General features: G+C 34.5%; 1 protein-coding gene across 2 annotated transcripts; it reads right to left on the bottom strand.

The window, feature by feature from the left end:
- Positions 1 to 934: 934 nt before the first annotated feature.
- On the bottom strand, positions 935 to 11,130 carry LOC123697827 (fatty-acid amide hydrolase 2-like). 2 transcript variants are annotated; one of them, XM_045644386.1, is made up of 12 exons: positions 10,786 to 11,130; positions 9,995 to 10,261; positions 8,875 to 9,001; positions 7,743 to 7,914; positions 7,019 to 7,143; positions 5,436 to 5,525; positions 4,582 to 4,727; positions 3,991 to 4,073; positions 3,282 to 3,465; positions 2,662 to 2,784; positions 2,082 to 2,219; positions 935 to 1,168 (listed from the first exon to the last, which is right to left on the bottom strand). In XM_045644386.1, the coding sequence occupies exons 1-12, from the start codon at positions 10,828 to 10,830 to the stop codon at positions 1,025 to 1,027; spliced, it is 1,644 nt and encodes a 547-aa protein (XP_045500342.1). In that variant the 5' UTR covers positions 10,831 to 11,130; the 3' UTR covers positions 935 to 1,024. The 2 variants fall into 2 exon arrangements, with proteins under 2 accessions (XP_045500342.1, XP_045500343.1); XM_045644387.1 differs by having other exon boundaries at positions 936 to 1,168; positions 11,001 to 11,130.
- Positions 11,131 to 11,866: the final 736 nt, after the last annotated feature.

The following is an 11,866-nucleotide window of genomic DNA, read 5'->3' on the forward strand; positions in this document are numbered from 1 at the left end:
AATTTATTTCACCTTACCACCACCAATATAATATTACAATGCAACAATTTTAGTCTTTGAAATCACAGTATCAACATAGATTCGTAGATATAAAAGGCACAAGATAAACTTTGTGACATACAAATGCTTGTTCTTACAGAATAAATACTGAAATTACATACAAAAAAACCATAAATTAATTAAATGCATAACTAGCACTCTACTATAAAATTCTAAAAACTAACCACAACAATTATTATATAATATGAGATATTACAATTTGTTATTAGAAATACAAGATATTATTCGAGAATCTTGACAACAAATAATTTAATTTTCGTTTTTAATAAAAATATTAATATAAAGAATTCTAATTATTGTCTAAATTGGCTCGGAAGAATACCATGTAATTTGACGGGGTATTGCACGAATCATCATTAGGGGCTGTCCATTAATCACGTGAGGCTCGAAAGAGGGGGGAGGGGTTCCATCAAAACATCACAAAATATCACAAGGGGGAGGGGGGGGGGGGGGTAAAGTAATATATCACGTGTATTTATTTTTCGACAAGCGCGCGATACTCAACCGAAAAGCGGCGTTACATGTATTTATTTTTCGTCGAACGCGTACAACTTTTTCGCAACAAAAATACCAAAAAAAACATCACGTGATTAATGGATTAGCCTTACCCTTAGATAATCCTAAAAATACATGAGTAAATTTTTTTTTCTTATTACGTATACATAGAAGGCACTGCACAGGAATAATAGACAATGATCAGCTTGTTAGCTATAAGTGACAGAAGTTTACAATTTTGAGAGGATATTGAATTACTATGTTTTTGACCACACTTGTAAAATGACCAAATTAACTAATGTAGATATAACTAGATACACATTATTTTCGCTCAATAAAATTTATTTTCGATGTATTTCGAAGTGCCATTTCACAGACTATTCTTCCATTTTTAGACAATAAAATGATATTTTCTGTATTTCCCTCGTGTTTAGTGTATTCCTTCCTTCCCCACAGCCAGACAAACGAATCAATTCACAGTGCAGGGCGGTACATATCCCCCGAACATGTCAGTGAGTTGCTGAGCGACCGCTACACACAGTGCGTCCTGTTGTGGACCTGCTACCACTTGTATACCGAGGGGGATGCCTTCCGCGTTCAGGCCTAGGGGTACCTGGAAATTATAATAATGAAAAAAAAATATGTGTAATAATGTTTTAATAACTCAGGCCCCGGAACCACAGACACAATAGAAAATCTATTGTCTTGGACCGATCGGGCCGCTTGGGGCTCGGGTTAAATGCTAGTTTGGTATTATGGAATAAATAAAGAATTTCTAATATAGTGTTTTCGTGTTTTATTTGGAGGCCAGGCTTGACTTTTGGATTATTACAATTGTGTATTTAGCGCCGATTTTTCAATCCTTGGTTAAAACTTATTCATCGAATAACGTGTTAAAACTACCATTCCAAAAATGTATTCTAATTGTCCGTTTATGACAGTTTACAGGTGACATTTTAAAATGTTCGTGTAATACTTTATTGGACAGATAAATTTTAACCAAGGATTGAAAAATTGGCCCTTACGCTATAAATTAAATCAAAATAAATGAAATATTGATGACATTCACTGTATTACTTTTTATGTGAAAATAGGAAATTTAACAAAATATTTTTTTGGGACATAACACTCACATTATTATCTACACTAATATTATAAAGAGGAAAACTTTATTTGTTTGTTTGATTGTAATGAATAGGCTCATAAACTACTGGACCGATTTTGAAAATTCTTTCACCATTCGAAAGCTACATTATCCACGAGTAATATAGGCTATATATTATCACGCTAAGACCAACAGAAGCGGAGCCACGCGGGTGAAACCGCGCGGCACAGCTAGTATCGTATAGTATCGTATAGTATACCGAATTAGTTTCGGAAAATTTGCACATTTGCATTAAAACGAACTTCAAGGGAATATTGTCCCAATATTTATTTATCAAGACTTGCTTGTCTCGTATAAAGAGAGCAAACTTGCTTATTAATATTTTTCCATCAAAACCATTCGAACTTCAAAAAGTTCTCACCTGTATAGACGGCATTCGCAGCACATTGAAAATGCCCCAGTAGGCAAAGTTGAACGGTCTCAAGTACAGACTGTAGTGGTAGGGCGCCGGGCTTGGGGCACTGGGGAACAATAGCACCCCGTCCGTGCCTAGAGTGTTCTGGAAATATATATTTTTGATATTTTAGTTTACAGTTTAACAAATACATGGATTTTTAGCTATTGCAGAGCTTCTATCGCGGGCCTTGAGCGCAGGGACCGAATCGAGAAATTCCGTAACGAAAAAACCTCACGCTCCCCACTCCGACGAGCGGAGGTGTGGCTTGAAGGCATAGCATGCAATAGCTTTTTTTTTCTATTCTTAAAAAAGAGCGTGTGTCCAGAGTACACGTGTCAGAAGTGAAACTTCTTTGCCAATATACAGAGATACCAATAACGTCTTACTCCATGACGTGACAGTATTGCCATGACGCGACTTTGAAATTAAATCTCAACGCACCTAAAGAAATTTCACTTCACAAATGTAACAACACTAAGTAAAAAAAAACAACAAATTTTTCTAGTATAAAGTAAAATTTTTTTTAAAGAAAGTAATAACTTACCAGTAAATCAGTCTTCAGTTCGCCAGTAAGTTTCTCAGCCCACTCTTTGTTCACAGCGGGCAACACTTGGTCGTCTATCAGTTTCAATATAGCCGCTAATGTGTATGACGATTGGCCGATTATCTGTAATTAATTAATATAGTAATAACTAGCTCCGCCCCGCGGTTTCACCCGCATTGCTCCGCACCTGTTGGTCTTAGCGTGACGATATATAGCCTATAGCTTTCCTTGATAAATGGGCTAGCTAACACGGACAGAATTTTTCAAATCGGACCAGTAGTTCCCGAGATTAGCGCGTTCTAACAAACAAACTGTTCAGCTTTATAATATTAGTTTTAATGGTGTTAGCAAAAATTGGTATTGCGTTTATATGTTTAAGTATCTCATTATATCCGATATTTTTCCACATCGTTGATATACGTCGTGTTGAAAAACTAAACATATTTTTTCTACTATGAAAAAACAGACTTGTGAAAAAAGAAAATGAATTATAAGGAAGCGGTTTTGATAAATTTTTACAAAACAAGTTTTTTTTTTTATAATTTTTTCCTTTCTTACATGAGCATCTTAGCGAAATATTACATTGAATATTTTTTATGAAAAAATGTTGTTTTTTTTACCTTTTTCCCCAGCTCACAGACGCCATTAACTTCCCCGGTGTTATTAGTCAACATCTTCGCGAAAACCTCAGTTTCTTTCGTCATGGCGTGTTTCCATAACGCGAACATGTAGTTGAAGCCGTTGTGGTAGTAACGGCGGGGAGACCGGTCGCCCGTGGTCTCGTCCGAAATACGGGAAATTACCCTGAAAATGTGGGGAAAATGGATAAAAAACTAAATAATATTTTGTTCTATAAATCAAATAAAAAAATTGATAATTTAAGGTGTCTCTTATGTAAAATTTGAAAATTGAAAAAGTTTTAAAACTAATACAGTTTATATATTAAACTAGCGTACCGCTCGCCCGCGGCTTCGCCCGCTTTCTCTAAAACGATTAGAGATTTAAACTATCCTATCTCTCAAGTTGGATCGAGCTGCACATTGTGTGCGAATTTTATTATAATCGGTAGTGGTTTAGGAGTCCATTGAGGACAAACATTGTGACACGAGATTTATATATATTAAGATGAAAGAGTAGAAGAAATTCGAATCCTCGACTCGACTATTGCATATTACTGTCAAAAATATTGTGTTAATATCGATTAGGTACTGTTTTATACAAAACCAATCGAACATTTTTTTGACGACCCACTTACCTAATATACCGATCTAGTTCGTCAATGGAAAAAAATCTGCAATCATAAAAAAATACCGCTCAGATCTCACTCACCTTTTCATAGCCTTCCTTAGGTCAGAGCAGATAGGACTTATTCTTATGTCTTTAGAGCTCTCGACGTAGAAATATTTTATTTTCTGAAAACATTAATTTCTTATTTAACATCATTATTCGTGGCCTTAAAGACCGGCCAGTCGATAGACTGGTCGAGGATCCTCCTTTTTTGACACAGAGGAATTGACAACATATAAAAATTTACTTGTTTTTTTTTATTTCATTTTTTTGCTTTTAGAAAATATTGAGGTTTTCATTCATCTTTTTGAGTTTTAAAATCAGTGAGTGCCAAATGACGTCATTCATACGGTAGACTACATTTTATCCTGTGCTATTTTATTCTACCGTCTGTATGACGTCATCACATAATTTTTTCCTTTTTATTTAGGTAATTTTTATTAAAATATGCGATAAAAAAATTTTGTTGTTACAAAAGCAAAATGAAAAAAAATATCTTTCATAAAAATATAAAAAATATATAAAAAAATAATTTCATAAAATAAAATTAAATATTTTTATGGTCACAATAGCAATATATTTTTTTTCTTTCATGGTATTACAAAAAACGCAATTCCACCTTCCCCTGCTCACCTTGAGATCCACCTGTCGGTCCAGCTGCAGCAGCCCCGCCTTATCCGCAGCCACGATCTTGGTGAGAGGCACCAGGTCCACCAGGTGCTTGCTGGCGAAACCGATGGATGCTATTGTTGGATCTGTGCCGTTGCGTAGAACCGATCCTAGAAATGAAAATAATGGCATTGTATTAAAAAATGCGCTTTAGACTGAAAACGGTGCCCAAATCAGCTATATTTAGCACTTTATTGCTGTAACAAAATCAATGTGCGACAATCAACAACTGTAATAATATTATCTATACATATAATAAATCTGTAGAAGGGTCAATTCTGTACATTGAAAATATTAAAAAAATAAATAGCAGGGGGTGTTACTGGATCGATACCAAACCCAAATATGTGATTAAAAAAATTTTTGTCTGTCTGTCTGTCTGTATGTGAAGACATCTCGTGAAAACTTACGGTTCGATTTCGATGAAACTTAGTATAATTATACCTTATTATCCTGGGTGTAAAATAGGATACTTTTTAATCCGGGAAAAATACGTAGAAAAAAAATTAATCTTAATTTTTCAGTTTTATCCATAGACGTTGTTCTATAGAACCGCGAACACACGTTGCGTATTATTTAGGCCTAGCCGTATTTGGATCCAATACATATTTATAAGATGTCATTGTCAGAGTTACTCAAAATGGAGAAATAAACCATCCACACGAAGACCGACATCCGCGCATATGAAAGCTAGTTATTACAATAAAAACAGTGTCTTGAAAAACTATTATACCCTTAAATAATAATAATATACTTTAATTATTTTTTGAATAAAGTTACATACAAAATTTTATTCAAAAAATAATTTAAATAATTACCTTTTAGGCTTGTGTGTCCCGCTGTAGGGTTGATTCCATACAGGCCACAGAAGAAAGCCGGCATTCTTGTTGATCCACCGATATCAGAACCTGTTGAAATACACGGGAAGATGAACAAAATTACATAAAAAATTGTGACAATAAAATCTGTCCTGACTTCAGCGACGCATTTGACAAGGTAAATCAATCCGATTTTTCGCAATAAATTACATAAATATGGTGATAATGGGCCCTATTTTACAATGGGTTGCATCTTACTTAAATAAAAGACAACAGGAAATTGTTGTTAAAGTTTTCCAGTTTTCATATTTCACAGTCACATCTAGTGTTCCCCAGGGATCGCATCTAAGTCCACTTCTTTGCTTATATTTATTATGTCAGTGATATTATAGAGCGCTACAAATACGCACTTTTTTTCGCAATTAAAACCCATTGACCACCGAGCGGACCGATCGGGAATAGACACAATAGATTTTCTATTGTGTCTGTGATTCCGGGGGCTGAGGCATTGGCTTACGAAATTACAAAAAATATTATAAGCTTGGAGGATATAGACGTCATCAATAATTATCTATACTAATATTATAAAGCTGAAGAGTTTGTTTGTTTGAACGCGCTAATCTCAAGAACTACTGGTCCGATTTGAAATATTCTTTCAACGTTGGATAGCCCATTTATCGAGGAAGGCTATCATCACGCTACGACCAACAGAAGCGGAGCCACGCGGGTGAAATTGCGGTGCGCAACTAAGTTTAAGTAATATAGCTCACAAGACGTATAAAACCTATTACACAATGATTAATCCATACTAATATTATAAATGCAAAAGTAACTCTGTCTGTCTGTCTGTTACTCAATCACGCCTTAACTACTGAAGCAATTTGCATGAAATTTGATATAGAGAATTTTTTTATACCCGAGAAAGGACATAGGCTACTTTTTACCCCGGGACATAGGATAGGTTTTATCCCGGAAATCCCACGGGAACGGGACATGTGCGGGTTTTTCTTTGACTGCGCGGGCGAAGCCGCGGGTGGAAAGCTAGTTTTCCATATTTTTAAGCTATTGCATAGTTTCTATCGCGGGCCTTGAGCGCGGGGACCGAATCCAGCAATTCCGTAACGAAAAAACCTCACGCTCCCCACTCCGACGGGCGGAGGTGTGGCTTGAATGTTATAGCATACAATAGCTTTACTGGGGCAGTCCCCGAGTGCCACACGTCTTTTTTTATCATAAATTTTTCCAAAAAGCTTTTAATAACACCATCTCTACACTCTCGCACTAAACCATAAATGAATTTATATTTTTGGTTTTTATGGCATTCAAATGCTTTATAAATATAAATTTATAAAGAATAGAAAAAATTCGATCACGAGGCGGGACTCGAACCCGCATCCTTCGCGCCATTCCGGGGCGGATGCCTAACCAACTCAGCCACACGTGACCCGCCAGAGCAATCGCATTTATTCTATTCTTTCAGTTTTATGTGTTTTAAGGGACACACCGCGCGCCATCTATTGAGATGATTTAACAACCATCAAATATATAAATCTTTATCATAAAGCCGGATGCACAGTACTCACAGAGCGCGATGGGGCTGGCGAGCGCCGCGCACAGCGCAGCCTCGCCGCCGCTGGAGCCGCCCACCGTGCGCCCGCAGTGGTACGGGTTGTTGGTCTGACCGAACACCATGTTGCGGGTCTCTTGCCTGAGGGGGAGTTATTACTGTCATCTCGAAGTTGTAACTCTCAAAGCTAAGCATATAGTCGAGCCAATTTAATAGGCAACATTTGACGTCTATCATTTTTATCTTCGAAGAGAGGTAACCTGCTTAAAAACATCGATTAAAGTGAATTAATCGATACGGACTTGAAACATTTGTCAATCGAACTTGAAACACATGTCAATTTTAAAATTCATCAGGCAACTAGGTTACGTTGTTGAATTTTGTTGACCTGTCAAATGTTGCCTATTAAAATGGCTCTACTATAATACCATTATAGTCGAGATACTTTAATCTGAAACTTATAACTCTTAAACTTATACATATGGCAATACTGTTTTACTCTGATGTTAAAAATAAAATTTTATTAGGCCATTAATGCTGTTTCTCTTATAAGTAACAAGTTACAAAACAAAAAAAAAATTAACAATCACAATTTTTTTATAAAAATCTGAGAAAATAAATAATAATGTTCAGATTACAGTTTACACCTATTCACTTTCAAAAAACTTTGTAACTCAAAAAATTCAATATGTTTTTTATTACAATGAAAACTCATTATCTTAAAAAGCACAAATACTTACCACTTATTAATCTCCGGCACGTTAGTAACAGCAACTGGTATCGCTCCAGCCTCTCTCAACAAGCGCACACACTCGGCGTCATAATCCACGCGCACGCCGCGGCGAGCTTCTATACCGAGAGTGTGCAACATGCCTAATACCGCGTGACTCTCTTTAGCCGTGAATGGTACGCCTTAAAAAAAAAAGTGAAATGATTAAAAAAAAGTAAAAAATGGTGTTTAAAAAAATATATTGCAAAGTTTTTATAGATTTTCTAATTATATGTGTAAGAAGAGTGTAAATGTGAAATAATCCATTTTTATTTCAAAGATAAAGGAGAATGACCACGGGTGGTATCGGTAAAATTTTAGTTGTGCCACGTATTCGTGATATTGTTAATTCCTATTTGTATTTATAATGGTCATATGTATCAATATTAAGTCTTAATTATACCGGATAAATTGAAATAATAGTAAAAGTTATTCTTTTGAAACATGTATGACCACGTATGGAATCGGTAAAATACTAGTTGTGTCACGTGTTCGTGATATTGTTAATTCCTATTTGTATTTATAATGATCATATTTATCACTATTAAGTCGTAATTATACCGAATAAATAGAAATAAAAGTAAAAGTTTTTGTTTTGACACATATATCTATCTCTCTTGCAAGCGTCCTGCGTCATATGTCATAGTTGAATGAATGTGTTCGACGCATTGTTCGGCGTTATTTATTTTGAAATAATGTTTATTACGATTTACTTTTCACATTTATCTTGTAAATTAAAATATTACCTATGTAATAAATGTAAAACTTAACGTTCATCGTTAGTTTAAACTCGATAAAGTATTTTTTTGAAGCGTTGAATAAAACTTTTGTTTTATTTTTATTGTCGTGAACTGCGGCTTATTTACATAAAAACTTTAATCGTTTCTAAAAGTACTAACATCAAGCTTCAAATTGAGCTATATTTCATCTTGACACAATAAGTTTGATTGCGATACCAAGTGCCATAGTCACTTGGGCAATCTCCTTTGCTCATAAGTCATATAGATTAAATTTCTTAAGTATAAATAACTATTTTGTGTGATATCTATGTAAACAAATGATGAGGATCCAGATTAAATTTTAAAATAAATAAACATGTTTACCCAAAAATGGTTTCTTTTTAAATTCTTCCTCTGATAAGCCCTTTTCAATCATTCTGTCAACTTCTTCCGCATCTTTTAAGGCATCCTCAAACCTTTCATCAGTCACAGCATTTAAATATGGATTCACCTGTGAAAGTCATACACACAAGTTAATTATTAAAAACTAGGTTTCCGCCCGCGGCTTCACCCGCGCAGGTAAAGAAAAACCCGCATAGTTCCCGTTTCCGTGGGATTTCCGGGATTGCGTCATTTCCCCGGGATAAAAAGTAGCCTATGTCCTTTCTCGGGTATCAAAATATCTCCATACCAAATTTTATGAAAATTGATTCAGTAGTTTAGGCGTGATTGAGTAACAGACAGACAGACAGAGTTACTTTCGCATTTATAATATTAATAAATAATAGTATGGATTCATACATAACGCCACAGACTAATAATAATATACTACGTATATAACGCTAACAAATCTTTATTTTAACAGAATGTAACAATTCATTAAATGCAAGATATAAAATTTGAATGCCTTGGTGTTTTTTAAAATACAAATAACATCTTCATATATCAAAACAAAATCGCTTTCCGCTAAGTGTCCTTATGTACTTTGATATAGATTTTTAACAGACATTGATATAGGTATTTTTAGTGATTTATGCAGAAAGTGTAATGTAAGCTTAATATAACAGACATGCTAACATGCAAAGACAGAGCAAGTCGATAGTAATTTTAGGTTTGTCATTGATATGTCATACTTACTTAAAAAAACATGAAGATGACTTTGATAAAAAATATATCATTTTATAATATTAGGTAATACTCAATTAATTAATTACCTTTATCACTGATTATAATCTATCAAAGATAAAGAGAAAGGAGGAAAATAAACCTTATACATATATTTTACTAGCGGTCCGCCCCGGCTTCGCCCGTGGTACACATTTCGCAATAAAAAGCCTATGTTCTTTTTCAGGGTCTAAAGATTGTCTGTGCCAAATTTCATCAAAATCGGTCCAGTATAAACTACTGGACCGATTTTGATGAAATTGAGCCTATTCATTACAATGAAACAAACAAACAAAGTTTTCCTCTTTATAATATTAGTGTAGATTAAAATTGAACTCACCAATTTGATTCTTTCAATGCATATTGCAACCAGATCCCTAGATTTCAATTCCTTATACCTGATTTTCGCCGCTAAAGACACAGCACTCTCTTTGAGTAAAGTATGTTTCTTGTCCAATGCTGGAATGGTCCTTCTATGTCCATCCCAGTAAAGAGAGAAGAGGAAGTCTATAAACATCTCCAGATAATACCGGAACAAGAAAAACATCTGCTTCAACATGTTTATGGCTATTCCCTTAAATATCTTACTGGCTTTATTCTTGCAACGCTGAAAGGTTTTAAATATTTATAGATACTCAAATTATATGTAACTAGCTTTCCACCCGCAGCTTCGCCCGCGCAGTAAAAAAAACCCACATAGTTCCCGTTCCCGTGGGATTTCCGGGATAAAACCTATCCTATTTCCCGGGGTAAAAAGTAGCCTATGTCCTTTCACGGGTATCAAAATATATCTATACCAAATTTCATGCAAATTGGTTCAGTAGTTAAGTTGTGATTGAGTAACAGACAGACAGAGTTACTTTCGCATTTATAATATTAAGTATGGATTATATGCATAAGTTGAGTATCATGCTGGACCTGTTATTCACTTGAAGCAATGTTAGCAAATTAGCACTTTGAATAGAAAAGGCCAAAGTTAAAGTGAAAAATAACAATAAATGTACTAATACAGTAGGTATTTACACATAATTAAACATACAAAAGAATGTAGGTCATGAAACTCACAAATTAATGCATGTATAAATTAAAAATGAAATTATTTTTTACAAGCAATAGAGTTGACTGAACTACCTCAGTGCCCGGCTTATGTCGGTTTATCGTCTTATCCGTCGCCATTTTACATAGAAAACAAATTGTAAATAAATGAAAATACTTCAGCGGCAAGCAGTAGCTATAAACACGCAAAGGAAACAAAGTTCAACTGTTACTCATACGCGCATATTAATTTTATAATTTAAAACTATTTCTGTGGAAAAGTTCTACACTGATATTAAACTGAAACTAACTTATTTTCTAATGTTTCATAACACTTGTGCAGGTATGAAGCAAGTTGTTTAAAAAATATTCAACTTTAAATTAAGTAAAATAATGACGAATAGAACTTTTGGAACTTTTGATGTATGTTTTGACTTTTGAAGTTTTATGTCATTTTATGTTGACCGATCACGGGTACAGATTATATAAAGATAAGATATTAAAGATTTTAATAGATACATGTTACGTCAGCAAAACAAATGTCTATGGTTGAACCTGTGGTTGAACCAGTGTTTCTAATGTTTAAAATGGTGTTTAGTTCGTTATATCTGCATTAACATGCATTAAGCATTTTTTTTGTAATGACTACCTAAGATAAATTATAATATTATATCAATCGTGAAGCATCAGATTTGCTGTTTCCAGTTACTTGTTACAGAAACCTTAATTAGTAAACAATAATTTAAAGACAAATAACTGAGGATTGAGGCCACCAGGATCCCCCAGCCCGATCCCCCAGGGGATCCTAGTGAACTCATCGGTTCATCAGAATCCCCTCATAATAAAATGAAGTAATTAAAGATGTTATCACACTGCTTAAAAATATTTTATTTAACAATATCTAAAAAATGACCTACGCATAAGTCGCTGCTTATTAATTCCATTTGTGTTTCTTGTATAAACTTATCAGTGGCTATTTACGTATTTTTTTTGGTTGCCTTCGCTTTTGTTTAGAATCTCTTTTTAATGCATTCAATAACTGTAGAATGTTAGGGCGTTTTCGACCAATCATTTTTAATAAACCCGAGTTCCAACTTTCGCAACAATTTACTTAAAAACAAATTTACTAGTAGAGTGGTTATGTTGTGCGGTGCTATGCCATTGTTACCTACGGAAT

This window comes from Colias croceus, chromosome 15 (genome assembly GCF_905220415.1).
Source record: "Colias croceus chromosome 15, ilColCroc2.1".
NCBI classification, from domain to species: Eukaryota; Metazoa; Arthropoda; class Insecta; order Lepidoptera; family Pieridae; genus Colias; species Colias croceus.